The sequence below is a fragment of the Schistocerca americana genome, chromosome 8, assembly GCF_021461395.2.
Source record: "Schistocerca americana isolate TAMUIC-IGC-003095 chromosome 8, iqSchAmer2.1, whole genome shotgun sequence".
Lineage (NCBI taxonomy): Eukaryota > Metazoa > Arthropoda > Insecta > Orthoptera > Acrididae > Schistocerca > Schistocerca americana.
In genome coordinates, this window is record NC_060126.1 from 389039788 (window position 1) to 389064306 (window position 24519).

General features: G+C 40.7%; 1 protein-coding gene across 2 annotated transcripts in view; it reads left to right on the forward strand.

The window, feature by feature from the left end:
* The window catches only part of LOC124544782 (protein MMS22-like), a 145796-nt gene that overhangs the window by 79406 nt on the left and 41871 nt on the right, over positions 1-24519 (forward strand). For both annotated transcript variants that reach the window (XM_047123464.1, XM_047123465.1), the window contains 2 exons: positions 7063-7227; positions 16254-16546. In XM_047123464.1, the coding sequence (XP_046979420.1) occupies positions 7063-7227; positions 16254-16546 (458 nt within the window). The remainder of the gene's footprint in view (positions 1-7062; positions 7228-16253; positions 16547-24519) is intronic.

Genomic DNA, 24519 nt, shown 5'->3' on the forward strand with positions numbered 1-24519 from the left:
GTCAGAGACAGCAAAGAACTTGGAAGAGCAGTTGAACGGAATGGACAGTGTCTTGAAAGGAGGATATATTATGAACATCAACAAAAGCAAAACGAGGATAATGGAATGTAGTGGCATTAAGTCGGGTGATGCAGAGAGAATTAGATTAGGAACTGAGACACTTAAAGTAGTAAAGGAGTTTTGCTATTTGGGGAGCAAAATAACTGATGATGGTCGAAGTAGAGAAGATATAAATTCTAGACTGGCAGTGGCAAGGAAAGCGTTTCTGAAGAAGAGAAATTTGTTAACATCAACTATAGGTTTAAGTGTCAGGATGTCGTTTCTGAAAGTATTTGTATGGAGTGTAGCCATGTATGGAAGTGAAACATGGACGATAAATAGTTCGGACAGGAGGAGCATAGAAGCTTCCGAAATGTGGTGCTACAGAAGAATGCTGAAGATTAGATGGGTAGATCAAATAACTAATGAGGAGGTATTGAATATAATTGGGGAGAAGAGGAGTTTGTGGCACAACTTGACGAGAAGAAGGGACCGGTTGGTAGGACATGTTCTGAGGCATCAAGAGATCACAAATTTAGCATTGGAGGGCAGCGTGGGTGGTAAAAATTGTAGAGGGATACCAAGAGATGAATACACTAAGCAGATTCAGAAGAATGTAGGTTGCAGTAGGTACTGGGAGATGAAGAAGCTTGCACAGGATAGGGTAGCATGGAGAGCTGCATCAAACCAGTCTCAGGACTGAAGACCACAACAACAACAACAACAACAACAACAACAACAAGGTGTATGTGAAAGGTTTATCTGAAGGTTTTGCAAATGCAAGTCAACACTGGTGCTACTGTGACCTTACTCAACTTGCAAATAATGTACATGGACTTGGGTTCTCCCCCTTTAGCACCAGTGTCACGTACATTAGTCACCTACTCTAAACAAAGCATTCTGATATTAGGTAGTTTCTCGGCCTCAGTCACATATAAATCTGTGGTTCGTCTGCTGAATTTTTTGTAGTGAACAATGCACGCACCGAAAATTTGTATGGTTTTGGACGCCTTTAACCTTTTCGGGTTTACTGTTTCCAATAAAGCTAATCTCATCTCTGGTCAATTACCTTACACACAACTTGACTCTTTATGATATGAGTATCAGCCTTGTTTTCTGCTGGGTTGAATTGTGCCAATAATTTCAAAGCCTATGTTACAATGAAATCTTTGGCCAGACCATGTTTCTTTCAGGCTTGCCCAGTGCCGATGGTGTTCTGTGATCAAGTTAAGGCATAGCTCGACCACCTCACAGCCTCTGGGACCATCCAACTGATCACATCCAGCAAACGGGTCACACCCTTAGTCATTATCAAGAAGCCGTCGGGACAGTTACGCCTTTACAGCAATTTCAAAGTTTCTGTCCATGCTCAGTCTATCATTGACATATATCCCTTGCCATGCCTTGACGAAATTTTTGCTAAACTCGCTGCTGGTCAGTATTTTCCAAGAGTGACCCCTCCTTTGCATATTGGCAGCTTCCCATTGATTCTGATTCTCAACGGCTCGTGGTCGTTAACACGTCTTTGAACTTGTATCAATACTTGCAGTTGCCATTTGGCGTGGCCAGACCCCTGGTGATTTTTCAATGATTTCTTGAACAGCACGTAAGGTCCGTGCCTGGCAGTGCAAACTATCTTGATGATATTGTGTTCTCCAGCTCTTCCACCACTGAACATCTCAACAAGTTATGTAGGTTCTTTTCAGTGTTACAGGGCACTGTGTTCAAACGAAATTTGGAAAAGTGCTGCTTCTTTCTGCCTTCTATTGTTTAACTTGCGTTCTATGTCTTGGGTGCAGGTGGCATACCCTTCATCACAATGTCTGTCGTTCTGGCTCTTTCACGTCCTATGTTAGTGAAGGATCTCCTGGTTTTTTTTAGGTAAGATTGCTTATTATCATCAGTTTTTGCTGGGGGTGGTGTTGGTTGTACAACCATTACATACCTTGCTGCGTGAGGGAACGTCTTTTCACTGTTCACTAGTTGCAGGTGTGTGAAACAGTGTTTTCCAAACTGATGTCTATGTTATGATCTGCACATCGCCTGATTACCTACCAACAAGGTCAACATTTAATGTTAGCAACAGATGCATCCCAGCATGGGCTAGGGGCAGTGTCAGCTCATAAACATTCTGATGGCTCCTAGTGGCCTATTGCGTACACATCAAAGACACTTAATTTGACTCGGACTAGATATTTACAAATAAAACAATGCCTTCTGCAACACTCTCAGGATTCACCACGTTCCACCTGCAGTCAATGATGAGGCCGAAATGGTAGAACATTCAAAATGAAATGGAAAAAGTATGTGTCTTGGTTCCCGTCTGACGTTGCTTTTGATCAGTTTCTGTTTTCCTATTTGTCATACCATTCGGCAACAACAATCCTTCTGAATTGCTCCATGGGCATCAACCCTGGTCTCTCCTGCATCTCTTGCGGCCCTGCCAGAGGCACCAACCTGTGCGACCATTGTCACTTTCCAGCCTCAGGTACCTATCTGGGCACAAGGGTTTGGTGGTCACCCAAAATGGATTCCGGCTATCATCTCCCAATTCCCGTACAGAGGGGCACCTCAGTGCTTGTCATTACAACCAGTTGCACATGCGCACATGGACAACCTCGGCCAGGACACTGACGATGCCATGCCAATCTTCATTGCTCGATGGATTAGCTGTTGCAGATGGGTCCCTGCCACAACGTACTGGGGATACCCCATCGCTGTTGGACGAAACTTGCGCAGCTTCTCTAATACCGTTACCAGTACCAGTGTGCCTGTCAGAGCCATTTCCTCCCCCTCAGCTACCAACTACAGGGGCACCACCACCACCACCACCACCACCAGGCCACCAGGCCTTGACCTGATGTGGATACGGAGCCGATGTCCCCCATCCTACCGTATGGGTTGACAGGAGAAGACAGACTGTGACACTGCCTGCGCCCCAAGTACTTCCAATCATACGCCCCATTATCAGTACATCATCTCAGCCATAGCCTTGCAAAAGGAAGACGCCATGGGCATTTGGCAAATCTGAGCTGTTCCCCAAGGGAAGAAGAATGAAGTAATGTATGCACACTTGAAATCCGTGTGCATTAGTGATGCATTGTCATCCACAAGAATGTGATGTGAAAGAGCAATGCTGTGAACATCCAATAGAACCTACCACAGGCGAGTGCCTATTTAAACCACAGTTGCGTTCAGTTATATTATTACTGCTTGCATACATTTGCCTTATCTTATTGTGTTCAGTTTATGTTACGGTGATTGGCGTACATGCCACAGTCTAATAAACTTGTACCAACATTCATGGTTTTGTTGTGTGTCCAAGTTACATCCACCTTGTCTATAGGTTATAGGTAGGTGGCACATAGATAATTATTTCATCCATAAAGGATGGCATAATGAGGCCTACGATTGATAATTAAATACAAATAAAACAATTTTCTTTGTCAGTCACTTGTTTATCATACTTCTGTGTGCTTTTTTCATCTTCACCATCTTGTAGAAATGGTTCTTGGGTGGAACATTGGATATCATCATGAAGTTCCCACAAAGTTCATTGGCACAATTCTGTCCTTTTCATGCACAGATGTGAAGGCGCCAAATTCAGTGACCAATAGCAAAGATTTCCTGATCGGCAGTGGAGAAATATAGCAATGCTACTTGTCGAACAATGAACCAAGAGCTTCAGCGCATGTGCAAGGGCTATTGTTCTTACTGTGCACTGTTGTTGGCCACCCAAGCACCCACTGTTGGGAATCACATGCTGTTATATGCATCCGTGGTTGCGTGTGACCATCTTTGCTGTGGTCATCCAAACATCCATATCGCCACCGAAACATCATCCCTTGTTTGACTATCAGTTTCCCTTTGTGGTTGCTGTGATACGACAATGGCACCTGGGGTCACACTGTGCACCATAAACCTGCACACGCAAACTTAGGCTCACAGGCCACCAACTGTCACCATCTTTCACAGTGAACCAGTGTGCCTAGGATGTTGGTACATAAAGAAAGAGTCATATTGTATTCAGACAGCTTATCTGACGAGTTGCACCATACCCATACCATATTCATTCAGAATGGATATTCTGAAAGGAAGATTCGATGTGCCATACACCCAGCGTGTGTTACACAAAGTGAGGACCTGGAAGACAGTGAAGAACAAAGAGGAGTGGTTGTCTTGCCACATGTCAGTAGTGTTTCTTCGAAAATAGGAACATAAAGTTAAATCCATCTTCTGCTTACCAACAAACCTCAGAGCTCTTCTAAGTAAAGGGAAAGACCATCTTGTTTTGAGAAGGTCTGGTAGGTAAGATTCTTCGTAGCTGCAGGATATCATACATTGAAAAACTTGTTGCACTGCAGAAGACTGATGCATCAAACTTCAACGACACACACATTAGGACAAGCCAGAGAAATCTGCAGTGCTTGTACACTGTCTGTGTATGGGGCACAATACGGACTACAAAATACCAAAAATCTCTTGTCCATGTTTTTGTACGGAGACAGCTTTATTAAAGAACTGGTGGAAATTCATAGCTCGACAAATCTGCTGATCAGAAGAGAGACAAATACCAACAACTTAGTGATGTGGGATCCAGCAGCATCGGATCTATCCGGATTTATCCGAACCGGGGCAGAAGCTTTATAGTGGTTCTCGAGCATTTAAAATATATTATTTAAATAAAAAAAATACATTATATACTGGTTGGGATTTTATTTGACCAGAAGGATAAAACCCCTTCAGTAAATTTGCATTCTTTATTATCTATTAGCTAATAACTTTCTCTTTTGTCTGACATAAAATTAAATATAGGAAACATATAACCAGTAAAGGCAACAGACAAGCTAGTCACTATGCAGCTCTTCAATCTTTAAGACCCAGCAGTTTTGTCTGTACAATCTTGCTACAGCTTTACACGACTTCCTACAAAAGAGTCTATTAGCTCATCAAAGTTCATCTCAAAGGCGGTTTTATTTTCAGTCCTATGATCGCAATGCCGGATAGGCATTCCTGACTCATTATTGAATGCACATAGCTTTTAATTATTTTCAGTTTGCCGATGCTTCACTCACAGCTTGCAGATTTCATAGGCAATGTGTGGTATATCCTTAAAGGTATACTAACACTACAGAACGCTTCTTGCAAGTCATATTTGCACAGATGTTGTAACAGGTGAAGTGCACTTGATTTTTCATTCATTTTTGTTATTAGCTTTTTGAATCCAGTGAGTTCCTGGCAAAAATCAACTGTATTCAAGCCTTTCAAATATTTTTATGCTATATCTGCTCCATTTTTCTGCAGATTCTCAGTCGACATATTTAAAAACGCGTCGCCACAGAGGAAGGTGAAATCAATGTGGCAAATTGAAATTAGCGGAGATTGAGGCCTGGCGGATAACGAGAAGAGAGGATATACTGAAGGGCAAGTTCCCATCTCCGGAGTTCTGACAGGTTGATGTTAGTGGGAAGTATCCAGATAACCCGGACGGTGTAACACTGTGCCAAGATGTGCTGGCCATGCACCAAGGCATGTTTAGCCACAGGGTGATCCTCATTAACAATAAACACTGTCTGCCTGTGTCCATTCATGCGAATGGACAGTTTGTTGCAGGTCATTCCCACATAGAAAGCTTCACAGTGTTGACGTTGACCTCCACCTGTCTAATGGCCAGCTTCACACGTCCGTCCACATCAAACCCACCAACAAGCAACAGTACCTCCATTATGACAGCTGCCACCCATTCCACATCAAACGGTCCCTTTCCTACAGCCTAGGTCTTCGTGGCAAACGAATCTGCTCCAGTCCGGAATCCCTGAACCATTACACCAATAACCTGAAAACAGCTTTCGCATCCCACAACTACCCTCCCGACCTGGTACAGAAGCAAATAACCAGAACCACTTCCTCATCTCCTCAAACACAGAACTTCCCACAGAAGAACCCCAAAAGTGCCCCACTTGTGACAGGATACTTTCCGGGACTGGATCAGACTCTGAATGTGGCTCTCCAGCAGGGATACGACTTCCTCAAATCCTGCCCTGAAATGAAATCCATCCTTCATGAAATCCTCCCCACTCCATCAAGAGTGTCTTTCCGCCATCCACGTAACCTTCGTAACCTCTTAGTTCATCCCTATGAAATCCCCAAACCACCTTCCCTACCCTCTGGCTCCTACCCTTGTAACCGCCCCCGTTGTAAAACCTGTCCCATGCACCCTCCCACCACCACCTACTCCAGTCCTGTAACCCGGAACGTGTACACGATCAAAGGCAGAGCCACGTGTGAAAGCACCCACGTGATTTACCAACTGACCTGCCTACACTGTGAAGCTTTCTATGTGGGAATGACCAGCAACAAACTGTCCATTCGCATGAATGGACACAGGCAGACAGTGTTTGTTGGTAATGAGGATCACCCTGTGGCTAAACATGCCTTGGTGCACGGCCAGCATATCTTGGCACAGTGTTACACCGTTCGGGTTATCTGGATACTTCCCACTAACACCAACCTGTCAGAACTCCGGAGATGGGAATTTGCCCTTCAGTATATCCTCTCTCCTCGTTATCCGCCAGGCCTCAATCTCCGCTAATTTCAATTTGCCGCCGCTCATACCTCACCTGTCTTTCAACAACATCTTTGCCTCTGTACTTCCACCTCGACTGACATCTCTGCCCAAACTCTTTGCCTTTACAAATGTCTGCTTGTGTCTGTGTATGTGCGGATGGATATGTGTGTGTGTGCGAGTGTATACCTATCCTTTTTTCCCCCTAAGGTAAGTCTTTCCACTCCCGGGATTGGAATGACTCCTTACCCTCCCCCTTAAAACCCACATTCTTTCGTCTTTCCCTCTTCTTCCCTCTTTCCTGATGAAGCAACCATTTGTTGCGAAAGCTTGAATTTTGTGTGTATGTTTGTGTTTGTTTGTGTGTCTATCGACCTGCCAGCACTTTCGTTTGGTATGTCACTTCATCTTTGTTTATATATGCCAGAATGAAGCTAAAAATTTTGTTTATTTTGCAGGAGAAGATGTTGGAAGCATTGCAGTTCCTCTCATGAGTGATGTTTCAACAGTATGCAAATCAAAAAGTACTGATTCTGTACTCCTTATGAGAACATTTGTTGAAGGACTACAAGATATTATTAATGCAAGTGCAAACTTGGAACTGTCACAGGAGAAACTATTAGGTAATGTTGCTACATTGTTTTCTAAAGTAGTGGTTGATTAAATATATGTAATATGCAACCTCAAAGAAGTTCAAATTTCAATTAGGAAGTACCAGAACAATTAAAATGCAAATATGTGACAATAAATTAACATTGAGCTTGGTCAGTGGCAGAAATAATTCATATTGATTATTCGATCCCTACTTCCCTTCATTGCTGCTGGCAAAGTCATTGCTTCATTTATTGGTGTTTATGTTCCATTTGTTTGTCTAAATTTTGTGTAATGTTATTGATTTTTCCTGAATTCTTTGCATACAGAAATTACACAGGCTGAAAAAATTTTCCTTTTTCTCTGTAATTTGCATGAAAATATGAATTTTTGACTAAATCGATTGTGTTGATCACGAATCTGAAACCTATTTCTCTACAAACTGTCAGATTTTTATGCCACATTATCATCAAACTCTGTACGCTATGAGATCAGAAAACAATTACAGGAAGGTAGTTGAAGCAGAACAATAAAATGATTAAAAACTAATGTGAGAGACATATAAATTAGAAAAAGCAAATACAGTGATTTGGACACTTACCAGGTGGAGGTATTATTTCCATTTACATTTTCCTGTGACTTAGTGCTTGATGTCCTTCATTTGGTGTATCACTCTCCTTCATGTGTGGTAGACCAGAAGTAGTCACACATCATGTTTATTCCCCAAAAACCTGGATAATGATGTTGCAGACATTGAAGTTCCTGATGGAACCATTCAGCATTTTCCTCTGATGCGGTAGCCAGATTGTGCTGAAAATTGTCTTGGTGTGACATTAAAAAATGTAGTTTTGGGGAGACCTTGGATTCTGACTATTTAAATGGCTGCAACTTATCTTCCACTATTTTCTTGTAATCAGTTTCTTTAGTCTGGGCAGGGAAACGATACACTGGATATGTTAAGGATTTTTTTTTTTAACTTCTCTGATCTTATTGTTCTATTTCCATCATTGTGATTTTAAAGTGTTCATCAGACATCAACTTACACATATCTGGTCCAGCAAATATCTCTTCTTCCAGCTTTGCAGGTAATAGATTTGGGATCTGACTCAGGTTGTATACGACCCGGTACAACTGGGAGTTCCGGGAAAAATCTGGGAATTTTTTCATCCAGGAGAAAACCAGGAAAAATCCGGGAATTTTTTAGAATTCTGGGAATTTTTCATTGTTTTAGTTTTCTGTTAAATTTTTGTAATTTTGACTGATGAGAACAGATACTCTAACAAAGGATATTACTGTATCCAGCTACTGCAGAATAATACTTCAACACTAAAACATAAACGAGAGAAAAAATGAAAATAACTTAAATTGCAAAGGAAATGTGCCATATACAACAATGACACACAGTGCTCATACAAGCATCTGCCAACAGAAAATTGTGTCAAAGGCTTTAGGAAGACTATGCAATGCTTCTTAACAACAAAATGCCTCTGATGAGTGTGAAGTCACAACTGTTCACATTGGATTCGTTTTGGCAGTTATGAGCGGGCTCATGCACGTGCGCATTTGAGTTGCATTTGAGTAGTAGATTCTCCCGCTTCTGGCTACAGGAATGTGGCTGTTGGGTGTGCAAGTAGTCGCAGCAAGCAGCTTGATGCTTGTTTCCCAGAGCGCCTAGCATCCAGCGCAAGTTGGTCTATCGATTATTCATGTTATTTTGAAATGCACCCCTGTTGTTTTTTGAACACATTTTAAGTTGATTTCTGAATGAATCATAAGTTGAGTTTTGAATGCGTGTGCGTGTGCGTGTATAGTGTATGTGATGTCTCTGTCAGGAGAATCCTTGTCACATCTAGAGATAAACTTTCTGCAGACAAAAGGGGATGGGGCTATACAAGCTGAGCAGAGTAAACCCGAATGAATGAATGCCAATCGCTGTCTGATTATGTGGTTGATTGGGTTTGCGAATGATCAGCATTGTTATAATTACAAGCGAAATTCATAGATTCAGACTACCAGAATTGAAATAAATGACTAACAGGAATAACAGGTGAGAAAGATTACATATTATCTTCTCGGTGTATCCAAGAAAATCAAATTTTTAAAGAAAATTTTTGGCCAGATCGCTACACTAGTAAGGACCAGTTGTACAGTCCCCGGCTAGAAGCCGTTTATGTTCTATTCTGGAAGTAATGTGGAGAACATTTTGTACAAACATGTAACAACGCCTAACTGGAGAATAATTGCAGGATAACTAAACCTGTGATTCTGGCAGGGTTAGTGAAGTTAATTGGCGAACAAATTTTGACAATGGCAGGAATAGCTACAGAATTGGTGATGACAAGATTGTTTGTTAGAACTAGGAAGGAGAAGAAGCGGGGACGTCATAAAAATTGTGGAAGTAAAGGTGATTCCAAATTTATATGAAAATTTCGTAATACTACTTTTCAATCTCGTGCTCGAGAGACTGATGCGTATGTATGAATGCAGTGTGAAACTATTTCTAAACATAAAGCTTTCTGCTTGTAGTAGGCCTAATAGGCATTTGATATTTGTACTCCATGAATTATCTTCTGTCGTGTTCTAAAAGTGACCATTTGTGACAAAACAGTCTCGTTTATACAAAATCTTTAGCATGATTTCTGCACACTGAATGAGATGTACCATATACAGGTAAATTATTTTCACTGGGCCATGATCTCAGAAATTGTACTGCGTCTTTTGAGGGTCTCAAGTCTTTCACAAAATTGTTAGGTCCTGTTTGAGTAAGAGGTTTTGGGTTACTATCAGTACCATGCTCGGAATAGTCAGATTCACTGCTTTCGTGAGTCACCTCCAGTTCAGAGAATTCAAATGCATAGACTGATTTTGGTGAAGAGGGGATCAGCAATTCTGGACCAAGGTTAAATCGACGAATTTAAGTTCAGATACAAGATATTCCTTCTTCTTCCTCTTCCTCCTCTCTCTCTCTCTCTCTCTCTCTCTCTCTCTCTCTCTCTCTCTCTCTCCATCTCCCCCTCCCTCCTATTTTTTTACTCCATTAATTTTATACAGAAGTAACAATCATTGATGTGATTCGTTTTATTCTTTTTACATCATTCTGTGGGAATTTAAAGTTCATACACTTCATTTTATCTACACATCACTTCCTTAATTGCTCCATGCTTGTATGAAATGATCTCCGATCATCGTACCAAAATAAGCAAAACACGATTTGCACACACTCTCTCTTATTTGTCAGTGTCTTCTGCTTATCATATAAGTTCCACATACGAAAAAAAATTTATCTGGGCTATTCACACAATGCCTCTCCAACATTTTGAACATGGCTTCGATGAAATAACACCACTCACAACAATGCTAGCTCTTACAGTCACGCAGCTGTTGATTTCTGCAGCAGTAACAGAAAATTAGCTTTGAAATTTGTTCTTCTACTCGACCATCCTAAAAACAAGAAATGTTACCACGTTTATGTAAACAACATTACATAACCTGGATTTCACAACCAGTAGTAAATAGCTTTCAGTAGGTTAGGAGAGTCATAGTTATGTAGTGAAAACTGGGGGTTCAGGTGTTTCAAATTAGTAAAGAACACCATTAGTTTCCAAACCCTAGACCACATGTCCACATTTTTTATTGAATGATTTTTTTCTGTCGTTACAGTTTGCTAATTAATAAAAAAATTAAAAGTAATTCATCAAGTATTACTTTTAACTGTAATCTTATAGCTTCAATCAAGGTTACATCACCAAAAAACCTGTTTATTGTTTTCTGAAGAACTAAATAATGAAAATTACGCCAGTTTTTGCAGTCTTGCTGAAGCCAGTATGTGTGTGTTACATTCAGATTTTATTTTAAGTAACTTCGGTGAATCAGATGGTTTCATTGACAAAACCACAGCAGATTTTCCCCTTCCATCCTATCAAGCTGGTCTCTCTCTCTCTCTCTCTCTCTCTCTCTCTCTCTCTCTCTCTAATAGCCTTAATGTTAATTACCCATAAAAATTCAAGCATTTCCATAATTCCTAATTTTGTATGAATTTATTATATGGTCTTATTTCAAATGAAGGTAAAAAAGTCAGATTACCATGTAAGAGTGACTGTGTATAGACGAAAGAGGATAAGAACAAACTAGCTTCTGAAATCAAAGGTTTCTTCACATTGTAATTTGTTAATTTTTACACATCATATTCATTTTATCTCCATTGGATTAGGGAGTCGACTTTGTGCATATGATCTTACAATAATGCAATTTTGAAATCCTCCCTTCTTATGGGAATCGAGACCAAACTACATTCTCTGGTGGAGTTTCGATTACCTCTCACCAAGCCCTGAAATGAGAAATGCCCTGCCCACTATCCTTCCCACCCCTCCCTCAGTGGATTTCGGCCGTCCACCAAACCTACACAACGTACTCATTCATCCTAACACAACCCCTGCTCCCAATTCCTTACCTCATGGCTCATACCCCTGTGTAGACGTATATACAAAACCTGTCCCATACATCTTCCCACCACCAACTATTTGGTCACTAACATCACCTATCTCATCAAAGGCAGGGCCACCTGTGAAACCAGTCATGTGGTCTACAAGGTAAGTTGCAACCACTGTGCTGCATTCTATGTAGGCATAACAACCAACAAAAGCTGTCTTGTCCAATGGCCACCGACAAACTGTGACCAGGAAACAAGTGGACCACCCTGTTGCTGAACACTCTGCCAAACATGATATCCTTCATTTCAATGACTGCTTCACAGCCTGTGCCATATAGTTCCTTCCCACCAACACCAGCTTTTCTGAATTGTGCAGGTGGGAATGTTCCCTGCAATACATCCTGCGTTCCCATAACCCTCCTGGCCTCGACCTTCATTAGTTGCTGTCCTCACCCATCAAGCCCCTTCCCTGATCTCATTCCAGCACTACTCAACCGCCATTCCACCACCACCACACAGAGTCTTTTTTTATTTATTTTATTTTTTATTTATTTCTCTCTGTTTCTCTCCTTTTCCATTACTCCCCCCCCCCCCCCTCCCCGTCTCACCTCACCCCTGACTGCCACCAAACTTGCAGCACTTCATTGTCTGCCATACCCCCCTTCCCACCTCTCCCCTACCCACCGCCCAACTTGCCGCACTTCGTTGTCCCATCCCCACCATACTATCCCTCCCCCTCCCTGCCCCAGCCTCCTCCTTTCCCCTACCCAGTCGCCTTTCCCCTACCCAGTTGCCACTCCCATCATGCACTTGTGCTGCTGCTCGCAGTGTGCTTTCAGTTGCCTTAGACTGCAGTCTTGTGTGTGTGTGTGTGTGTGTGTGTGTGTGTGTGTGTGAGGGTGGGTAGGTGGGTTGGTATGTGTGTCTGTTGTTGACAAAGGCCATTGGCCGAAAGCTTTAAGTGTGAAAATCTTTTTGTTGTGCCTATCTGCGACTCAGCATCTCCGCTATATGGTGATTAGCAACTTACCTTCACATAATATTGTTACACTCAAGTATTTGTATGACTTGGCCGATTCCAACTGTGTTACAGAATTATTTTGCCTGAGTTGTTAAGAGATACTATGTTAATAATGATTACACAAATAGGAAATAATTTTTCTTAGTATTATCGACATTTGGTTCAAAACAACAGTCATAATGAACATCTATTTTATCATTGTCTCCATCCTCATTATCTACTCATACACCATTATCCTCTGCAAGATTTTTGTCGAAAGGTATTTGGTTCAGTTTGTAGCCCACTGCAGAAAATGTGTGTACCATATCATGTTTCTTTGCCTGTTGTGAATGACTACTATTCTACAAGTCTTTTACTTGATGCAAAATACAATCATACCTTACCCCACTTCTGATCATTTTGTGTTCGCTCACTGGTATCATTGCATTTACACCATCCAGACCAACCAATGCTCATGCATGACATCTAGCTTCACAAGTTTTGAGGTTTTTTCTTCTCTCTCTCTCTCTCTCTCTCTCTCTCTCTCTCTCTCTCTCTCTTTCTTTCTTCTTCTTCTTTTTCCTAATATTTGAATGGGTTCTTACCAACTGACCCAGGAAAAATCAGAAATTTAGGTAGTCAAGTATTCCTACTGTCTCAAATACACTGTCATACCTCTGGGAGCATTAGAGTTCCAAGTTTTTTGTAGTTTCTTTCCTGTAATGCCAAAAGACCTTTCTGCAGACATGTATGAATCACCACGTACAGGGAAAAACCAGTCAACATTAAATCCGCATTGTCATGCAGTCACACAGACCAGAAATAAAATACGTTAAGTTTTGTATTGAGCTGCACAGTTATCACTAAACAATTGAATACATTTAATATTATTTGCATCACTGTATGGTTTTAAGACTAACTCAAAAAAATGCCATAGACATGAACTAATTTCCTTTGGATCCCCTGCCATCTTCGCTCTTCAGCCACCTATAAAAATGTCATGTTTGGTGAAGCAATTTTCTTTCCTCATGAATGATTATTCCTAACACATGTACCATAATTAGTGTGAATAATATGCTCTGTTAATTTGTCTTTGATAAAGGCTGATTCTGCATCAAATCAAAGTTCACTGTTAAACTGCCATCTGGGTGTTTATTAAGGTTCTGGATAAAAAGAATTTGCTTTTAGTTTGTACACAAACCTTTCCACTGCAGCTGTTTCTTGATATTCTAATCAGTAGTAGCTTTAAAACGAACTTTGAATGCTAGTGAAACATTGCAAGTGTCCTGTTTTATGTTGCCAAACCCCAGAAATTGGTGACAAAAAACTGAAAGAAAAAAAGTAATTAGAAATTGCCTTTTAGTACGCAGTAATCATAACATATATTTTACACATAATCTGAATCTAAATGTTTACTGTCAATTTATCATACTGTATCTACTAGATAGTTAATTTGGTGCTCACTTTATAGATTTGTTGAAGTTTTATTGCCAACTGCTGTCTTCTCATAAAATAAATTCCACATATGTATGGTTAATTCTGGAGCAAATATTTTCTTAATGATGTCTTTTTTCTCCCCCAGTACTGTCCTCTGCATTTAAACCTTGTTATGTGAGCTATAATTTCAGCCTTCAGTTTCTATATACCATCACCAAGCCTTGCACTACCTCTTATTTCAGAAACTGCAGCCTCACAATTCATTTTCTCATCAGTTGCATACTCAGCCTTCCTTCTCCCAACATTAAAAATACTTAGGGATATAGCTCTACAAACAGAGGCCTTTCCCTGAAGAGAAATTTGTATGCTGTAGCTTATAGTTTTATTTGGTGCTTGAACATGCTTTCTTACCTATATTAGGCCTTCATCTTTTAGGATAGTTCACACCAATATACCCCATTAAAAAGTTTCTCTGATTCACAGCATCTGTATTGTACCAGTATCTGTTATTTTCATGTATCATGACATCTTCTGATATGCATAATGCTCTTGAAAGTTATGATTATGTTTACATGTGATTGGAGGTTTTCCACTTGCAGCAGCATTATGTTTTTCAAGTTTCAAAACATTCTGCTTCCACATATTTACAGATGTTTTACGTTTCCTTGGCTTTTCTGTAAATTCTCTCAAATCAGCAAATTCATTTGACATATCAGAATTCATTAATTGTTCACAGTAAACAAACACAACAGAAAACACAAGAACATTTCGTGAAATAACACACTAACAAATTGCAGGCAGCCATTACTTAGACAGGAATTACATGATCACACAAACACTTTATATTGGCTCACAGTGTTTGTGATGTCACAATACTCAGTCAGATCAGTGCAAGAGTATTTGGTGCTTCTTGCTATGAAAGTTCAAAGGGATTTGGCATGTTTTGGAGTAAAATGCTGGATTTGACAACCTGTGTATAAGAGATTTGGTACTTTTTGCAAGAAAATATTTACTCTATGTGATCAAAAGTATCCGGACACCCCCAAAAGGCGACCTCAGTAGTCATTAGACATCGTGAGAGAGCAGAATGGGGTGCTCCACGGAAGTCACGGACTTCTAACGTGGTCAAGTAATTGTGTGTCACTTGTCATACATCTGTACATGAGATTTCCACATTCCTAAACATCCTTGTGATAGTGAAGTGGAAACATGAAGGGACACATACAGCACAAAAATGTGCAGGCCAACCTCGTCTGTTGACTGACGGAGACTGCCGACAGGTGAAGAGGGTCGTAATGTGTAATATGCAGACATCTATCCAGAACATCACACAGGAATTCCAAACTGCATCAGGACCCACTGCAAGTACTATGACAGTTGGGTGGAAGGTGAGAAAACTTGGATTTCATGGTTGAATGGCTGCTCATAAGCCACAAATCACACCGGTAAATGCCAAACAATGCCTCGCTTGGTGTAAGGAGCATAAACATTGGACGATTGAACAGTGGTAAAATGTTGTGTGGAGTGACAAATCACAGTACACATTGTGACGATTCGATGGCAGGGTGTGGGTGTGTGGAATGCCCGGTGAACATCATCTGCCAGTATATGTAGTGCCAACAGTAAAATTCGGGGTGGTCGAATTTTTTCATGGAGAGGGCTTGCACCCCTTGTTGTTTTGTGTGGCACTATCATAGCACAGGCCTACATTGATGTTTTAAGCACCTTACTGCTTCCCATTGTTGAAGAGCAATTCGGGGATGGTGATTGTATCTTTCAACACTATCGAGCACCTGTTCATAATGCACAGCCTGTGGTGGAGGGGTTACATGACAATAACGTATGCCTGCTAGAGTAGAAGCTTTCATCGAGGCTAAGGGTGGACCAACATCATAGTGAATGCCACCATTACCAATGGAAAGCCCCACAAACTTGTAAGTCATTTTCAACCAAGTGTCCAGATACTTTTGATCACATAGTGTACTTGTTAGAGCCAGCAAGTTATTAGGTAAGGACAGTCATCTCTGACTCATTTTTTCGATTTAGTACCTCTTGGAATAAAGCAATACATATATGTTGACACATTAAATATTCACTCATGATAATTTTATTTTAAATAAGTATCTATATTTGTATCATTCTTACACATTGATATGTGACTGATGTAAGTACCATATGTCAATGTCATATAGGTGGCTGGATACAGGTGTACCTTAGCTACTGCCAGTCATCTGATATGTGCCGCCTACTTGATACTCTGTTGTCTATTGCCACAAGAGTGGAGAGCGACAGCCGTGCCCTTGGCAGCCACTGTTGGGATGAAACCGTGCCGCAGCTTGCTTATGCATTGTGGGAACATGCTTGGCCATCTGTTAAAACATATTTTCAGCAACAGCCTAAGGCTACTTCATCTGGATCGGTTGCAGAGCCACCCATGCAAGCTGCAGATCTGGCTGCAGCATTAGCTCTTCTCACACTTGGAAAGGTATTCATTGTTATACTGGTAAATGTGATGGCTGTTACTTATTTGTTGCATGAACACAGTACTTTATTGGATGGTTTTGTAGCATAGCAAGATGTCAGAAACATATTGCATATGCAGTGAAACAATTGTTAATAATTGTTAAACACCACAAAAATTTGCAGCACTGGGTAATTAGGGACTGTGGGTCACTCAGATAATTTTGAATCATAAGATATAAAAATGTCATTGTGTTCAATATCCTGTGAATTTTAACTGTGAGAGTAGCGGTATATTTGAAATCATGTTGAAAGATGGCGTGTGCAGAGACAGAGAGAGGGGTGGATGGGATGGAGTTGGCTTACATATAGTGACAGAAAGGGAGCAGACACTTTCCATGTTCAAAAATATTGCAAAATGTTGCTGTGGACAACAACAAAGAAAATTACGTCAACAAAAAGTGTTATGAAACTGGCCAATCAACTTAAATCACTGCTAGGGAAGGCAAATGAAAGATTTTTAGCCAAAGAGTTCTGGGAAAAGGGCAGTATATCTGCAAAGGAAATTGCATACAGTAGTCCAGTGAGATCAATTTTACAATCTCGTTGCGGTGTTTGAAGTCTTTATCACGTAGGCATGACAACAGATGTTGAACAAATTCAGAGGGAAGTACTATGGCACTTAAGTCGAAATCCTTGGAAGAAAGACAATGTACGAGGGTCATTCGATATGTAATGCCCCAGTTTTTTTTTTTTTTTTCTTCACAACAAGTGTCAGAATTTGGTGACAATATACATCAACATGTCTTGTCCATGCCGTATTTTTCTATGTAGACTCTATCACATTCTATGGCCGTACACCAGTTTGTGAAAGAGCATGTATTCCCTGCTGGTAAAAGCTCTTGTCCTGTAGGCATAGCCATGTTTTCACTGCATGACTGACACTACCGTCATCTTCAATGCATGTTCCCCGTAGGGACTCTTTAAGCGGCCCAAAAAGATGGAAGTCTGAGGGTGCCAGGTCTGGACTGTAGGGTGGATGAGGCAGGGATGTCCAACCCAATTTGGCGATGTGTTCCGTGCTTTCAGACTTGCATTAACGTGTTGGAGCAAGATTTCTCCTGGATTCTTTTGTAATCGAACACATCGGAAACAGTTCTTCAGTTTATTCAAAGTCTTCACGTATGCCTCTGAACTGATGGTTGACGCTCTTGGCATCACATCTACAAGAATGATGTCATCACAATCCCCGAAAGCTGTCACCATGACTTTCCTGGCAGAGGAGTTGTCTTGAATTTCTTCTTTAGTGGTGAATGAGGATGATGCCACACCATGGACTGACTTTTTGTTTTTGGCGCAAAGTGGTGCACTAAGCTTTCGTCCTCTGTAATGACCGTGACAGAGAGGCCTCTTTGTCAGTCTCAAAAAGCTCCAACAATTCAGATGAAGTGGCCTTTCTTTGAATGCTTGGAGCAATGCCTGTGACAGGCTATCCTAAGTATGGCTGATAATGGAGCTCTGTTTCTGCATTTACTGAGGCTGTAACTCTCTTTACCCTTCGCCCAACTGTACTCCTGCAGCATTGCCATATACTGCATACAGATGTTTATGGATGTTCACCACGGTTTTTTTTTTTTTTCTGCACTCAAGAATTCAATAACAGCACACTGATTGTAATGTGAGTCGTATGTAGATGCCATTTTGACACTGTACGATGTCTCTGCCATCTGCCAGAACAGTTCGAAACTTCACCAGCGCACGGTGATAACATCAAATTTGAAGCACCAACAAGAACGTTTGTCTATTTATATTAATGGCTTTTTATAAAAAATGTCTGGCATTGCTTATGGAATGACCCTCGTAGTTCTTGCAAAACACTGTTGAATAAATTTGAAGAATCTTTATTCAAAGATGACTCTGTGACTATTATGTTGACACAATAACATATCTCTCTCATAGAGGATCACGAGAAGAAGCTAATAGAGGTTAGTGCACATGCAGAGGTACCGAAAGAGTCATTCCCCCTTTGTTCAATACGCAAAAGGAGTAGGAAAGAAAGTTAATAATATTGGTATGATGTTCCCAACACCATGCATTGTAGGGTGGTTTTTAGACTATTTAAATAGGTGTAGATGCCCACTTCATATTTTGGAGAACAGTTACCACTGTTCAGCACAACTCGTGGCAAGATGTCATGAGGGAAACTAAATTTCATTGACTGCTGACAGTCAGTGTAGGTGGACGTGCAGAATGCTTCAAAACCGGAGAGGGGGGGGGTGTTTTCGGATGTGGCTGCACTACAATTATGACACTTTTAATAAAACAGCTGTGGTGGTGTAACATAGGTAAGCATTGTTGCAGATTTTATATGAAGTAAAAGGAAAGTGGCTGCGCAGCACCAGTGATCACTGCTGTTGAAATGGCAGACATGTTAAAGAGAATATCTGTCATAATGAATGATATTCTATAGCAGTAGTATTGTGAGAAAATATGGAATAAAAAGAAAGAAAATCAATAAATAATTCAGAACAGATTTTGAAACATTACAAATCATGCAGTTGCTCATTAAAGGACATATTTTTTCACTGTTTACCAAATGCAATATCATATTGCCATTTGATTTCATAGGAGCCTTTCAGTTTCAAAGCCAGTCAAAAGGCTTATAGTGGACAGCACACGATAGTTTGCACTGTGCATTTAAATATGTTGCTAAAGTTTTTTGTTCGGTATTCTCTTTTAGAAAGAACAGTTAAAACTATTTCCTCTTCAGCAGCTGCTATACCTTCTTGCCCTGATATCCTTCACCACGTATGCTGAGTGGTGTAAACCACATATTACACTTTTCTTAGTTAGTTAGTTACATGTTCCATTGGTCAATCCACAGTAACCTTTACAATGTGGAATGTGTGAGGTGCATAAGAAACGCATACATGAATGAATATATTATACCTATACATTTATTTATTCCTATTCAAGAATTCATCTATGGTGTAGAAGGAGTTGTCAAGGAGATATGATTTCAGTTTATTTTTAAAACTGTTACTGCTATCTGTCAGACATTTTATTTCATCTGGTAATTTATCAAAAAAATACCCCTTTCTGTGCCAAAGATAGTTTAAGTGGAGGATAATGCAAGTCTTTCTCTTTCTTCTGACATTATAATAATGACTGTTACTTGTTTTTAAACTGGTCCGTGTTGTTGAGGACACATTTCATTATCGAGTAAATGTACTGTGAGGCTGTTTTAAGAATTCCTAACCTTTTAAAGGGATGCCTAGAAGATGTGTGACGATGAGCCACACAATTATTTTTACCACTTTCTTTTGAGCAGTGAATATGTTTTGCCTAAATGTTCAGTTACCCCAAAATATTATTCCATGTGACATCAGAGAGTGAAAGTATGTAAAGTATGTTAGTTTGCTAATTTCTATATTCTCAAAATCAGCAATTATTCTGGTTGCAAAAGTTGCTGAAACTAGTTGCTTTAAGAGACCCAAAATTTTACAATTAAGGTTCTCATCTATATGTACATCCAAAAACTTAGTATGCTCTATCCTGGCTACTGAATTCTTTTGATGTGTTCTATTTATTGAAGGGACTGTAGTCCTTGCAGTAGAAAACTGGATGTACTGTGTGTGATTTCTTTTTCTTTCTTTCTTTTCTTTTCTTTTCTTTCTCCAAAGCCCAGAGCAAGCCCATTTGCAAAAAACAACCAATAACTTTTCCAAAAACATTATTTGTATCAATTTCTATTAGAGTTTCTTTTACTGGATCAATAATGATGCTTGTATCATCAGCAAACAGTGTCAGTTTACCTTCTTGTTTCAGATTTATAATGGATCTCGTTCACATATATCAAGAACAGAAGGGGACCCATGATCGAACCCTGTGGAACACCTAATGCAATTTCAGCCCAGTTAGATGAAGTGGGAAACTTCCTTAAATCACTTAATCCATACAAAGAAACTTTTTGCTTTCTGTTCTGTAGGTATGACCTAAACCACTCATATTCTGTTCCACTTATATCATGCAATTGTAATTTCTGTAACATAATGCCATGGTTTACACAATCAGATACTTTTGTCACAGAAAATTCCTATTGGTGACATTTTATTATTTAAAGACTCTATTGCGTGGGCAGTAAAATTGTATATTGCTGTCTCAGTGGAGCAGCACTTTTGAAATCCAAACTGTCATTTACTAAGTATCTCATTACTGCTAAGTGGCAAGCCACTCTTGAGTACATTACTTTCTCAACAATTTTAAAAAATGCTTTGAGCAAGGATACTAGGCGGTAATTGTTGGCATCTGTGGTGTCCCCTCTTTTTTTAGAGAGGCTTGACAATGGCATATTTTAACCTGTCTGGTAAAATACCTCGAGTTAGTGATGCATTGGAGATGTGACTCAGAACATCAGATGTAACTGCTCCACATTGTTTTAATATCTCGTTAAAGATGTCATCTGCTCCAACAGAACATTTATTTTTCGAAGATTTAATGATTTTTCGTATTTCACAAGAGGTTGTTACATGAAAATTAATCTGACTAGGACTTCTTAAAACTGACTCTTCCATGTACTGCTTGGCTTTTTCTTTTGAACTGTTGTCTCCAATTTTTTCACCGACACTTAATAAATGATTGTTAAATACATTAACTACTTGTGTACTGTTGGTTAAGACGGTCTCATTCTCTTTAATAGTGATACTACCTACCCCAGTGGTTACTTTTCCTGTCTCTCTTCTAACAACATTCCATACTGATTTGATTTTATTGTCCGAATTGTTAATTTCATCTCTAGTATACATATTTTTTTTTTATTTTCTGACAACTTTTCTCAGTATGTTACAGTAATTTTTATAGTGTAGAATTACTTATGGGTCTTTACTAATTCTTGCTGCCTCATAAAATTTTCTTTTCCTTTCCGTTTCTTTGAAAACTGTTTGGCATTTGACTCAGTATATACATCTCCCCAATTAACATTTTTTAAACTTTCCCCGAAATGCTATACAGATATCGGATTGACCAGCCTTAGACTTTTACTTAATGGTTTCGGAACTACACGCTGCTAAGTTTTGTAAGTTAATCATTGTACATCATGGTCTGATAATCCATATATCACAGGGAAAGTATGTGTCACTTTTACATCCTCTTGCTGCACAAATACATTATCTATTAGAGTGCTACTGTCTTGAGCTGTATGTGTAGGGAAATTGATCACTGATTCTAAGTTTTATGTCATTAATAACACTTCTAGTTCACTTTTCCTATAAGAATTGCTTAGAAAGTTTACATTGAAATCACCACAAATTAATAACTTCTTCTTTTTGTCTGACAGACAGCTTGATAAGGAGTCAAACTTTAGCTGTAGTTCACATGCACTAACTTCAAAAGTGCTGATCGACACGAAATTTGCTTACTTCTACAGTTTTGTACTTATACCCTTGTTTTGTGTAAATGGCAACTCCTCCTTAATCCATGCCAGATCTGCAAGTGTAAGATTCCAAATTATACCCATTTATACTGACACTTTCCATCCCCACAGTTACATGGTTTTCAGACAGACGAAGTTTGTCAATTTTATTCTTATTTTGGAAATCATCTAAACACACTAACAGCTCATCTGTTTTGTTTTTTATTCCCCTGATATTTTGAAGAAGTAAATTGATACTACCCTTATCTTTGTCCTTATTTACTGTACATGAAGCTTCTTTTATTCAATTTTTCTTGGTTATTGACTGTCTGGACTTTGGCTTTAACCTAAAAAACCTGTCTGCCTGTTCCCATCAACCACAGGGATCATCCCTTGTGTGACTGTGGACCCCCTTACAGTATCTGCTAATAGAGAAGCTAACTTATCTTTCCGCTTCCTGTTTAGGTGCAGGCCATGTGTAGTGTATCTCCACCTAAAAATAGTGTCAACTGGAACAACACGCATGTGAGATTTTGTTGGTATCTGGAGCATCCTGTTCAGCTCATTGTTAACATGCCTTACAGCAGTGTTTAACCAGGGTCAATCGTGGCACTGAAAGACCTCCACAAACCCCACATTTGTGTGCTCAGTTTCTGCTCGTATTTTGTCCAGGTCACTCCTAATACTACAGGGTAATTATAATTTAACTTCAAACTTTCAAACACTGTAGAAATAACACTACTGGTCAGAATGACGTCAAATTGCAACGGAATATTATTAGAGAAGAGGGAAAATGTATGACAGAAGAAAAAAAAATAGTGTGAAAATTGGTCAGTAGATGGTGCTGTATGTGTCAGAATACGTAAATGAAAACGTTTTATGCGCACGACCCATTGAAGTTGATATAAACAAGTTGGGTACACGACTTTTCCTCCTTTCGCATCTGCAACGTTCTCTGTGACTGTCTCAATGCAGGATCATGTTCTGCTTGTAAAACTGTATTACAAGAATGATGACTGTGCATACATAGCTCCGCAGAAGTTTTAGACACTGAAGTGTTTGAAAAAAGGCATTGATCCAATGACTTTAGTGGATCTGGAGAAAATGATTCAGAAATTCAAAAAGACTGGTTCTTTTGGTGTGAAACCTGGTAGAGGGAGGAAATGAATTGAGTCGACGTCTGTGGAAACAGTAGCCACAGCAATGCAGGAGGAGACAAGTGGTCGTGTGCAAATGTTTAGTGCACGGAGAATTGCCCGAACATCGGACATACCTGTGAGCACATTGCTATCCATTCAAAATTACTCATTTTCACAAGTTGCTTCCTGTTGACCTGGCAGCAAAAGAAATCTTTGCTTTAGAATTTCTTGTATGCATAGAAGTGGACAATGATTGGCAGTGGAAGATTTTGTGGACAGGCAAAGCCCATTGAGTGGTCGCTCCACCAGTGAGCAGAAATGTCGTGGGCATGCCCGGAGTTCTGAGGAGCGGCGAATAGAGCGATGGGTGTGGCGAATTGCTGTTCGGCCGAGCCTGCCTGGTCGACGGCCCATCTGGCCCCCCACTTATGACGATTGGAGATGTTGGTGTGGCAGACCGCCGTTCGGAGGAGCTTGCCTCCCCAGTGGCCCTGTCTGACCTGCCGCCTAGAATGACTCGGCCACCATCCATGGTCCTCAACTTAGATGACAATTCTGGCGAAGGTGACATCATTGTGCATGACACACTCCTGGCCGACGAGAGGGCACAAAGGATGACGGCCAGCGTGCTGCAGCGCCCAGATGGCGAGCTGCACAAACGGCCATTCTCCTCGGCACCAAATGCGCCAAAAAGGCATCCAAAAAGAAGCGGCAGCTTGCTGTCTCAACCAAGGGTGGCAGAAGACGTGCCATACCAGGTGACAGCATGGCAGGCGCAACCTGGACTACTGTCACATGTTGGCAGGTGGCCAGACCCAGGACGAGGCCTTCCTCGCCGCCCACATCAACTGCAAACTGCTATGGCGCACTTGCAGACGAGGAGATAACAGAGCAGCCAACAACCGAGCAAACGGTATCCACGACCGCTGCCCAAGCTGGCCACTCGGAAGGAGGAGGAGGAGGAGGAGGAGGAGGAGGAGGAGAAGAAGAAGTGACCGTCCCCACCACCGGAAGGTCTCAGCGATGGCCGCCACCCATAGTCTTCTAGGTGGCCGAAGACTACAAAGGTTTCCTGCAGCTCGTTAAGCAGTGGACGACTGCAGCAGGGAACCTCATGCAGATGCTAGTCTGTAACACCGACGACTTCATAAAGGTGGCGAGCGAGGTGTCAAACCAAGGCTTCCACTGGTACATGCACGCCACCGTCCTTGAGAGGTTACTGAAGCTCGTCGTCAAGGGCTTTCCCTACTGAGGAAAGAACTGGTGCAGCTTGATTTTAGCGTGTGCAATGTGACGTGAGTCAAGTCCCACATCACGCACAATGAGTCGCTGTCTCTGCTGGTGTTCGCCACCAACACACTGGAGAACAGGCGGCTCTATCAGCTGAAACGGGTGGCCAATACCATGGTCACCATCGAAAACCTCAAGCAGAAGAGGGGCTTAGTACAG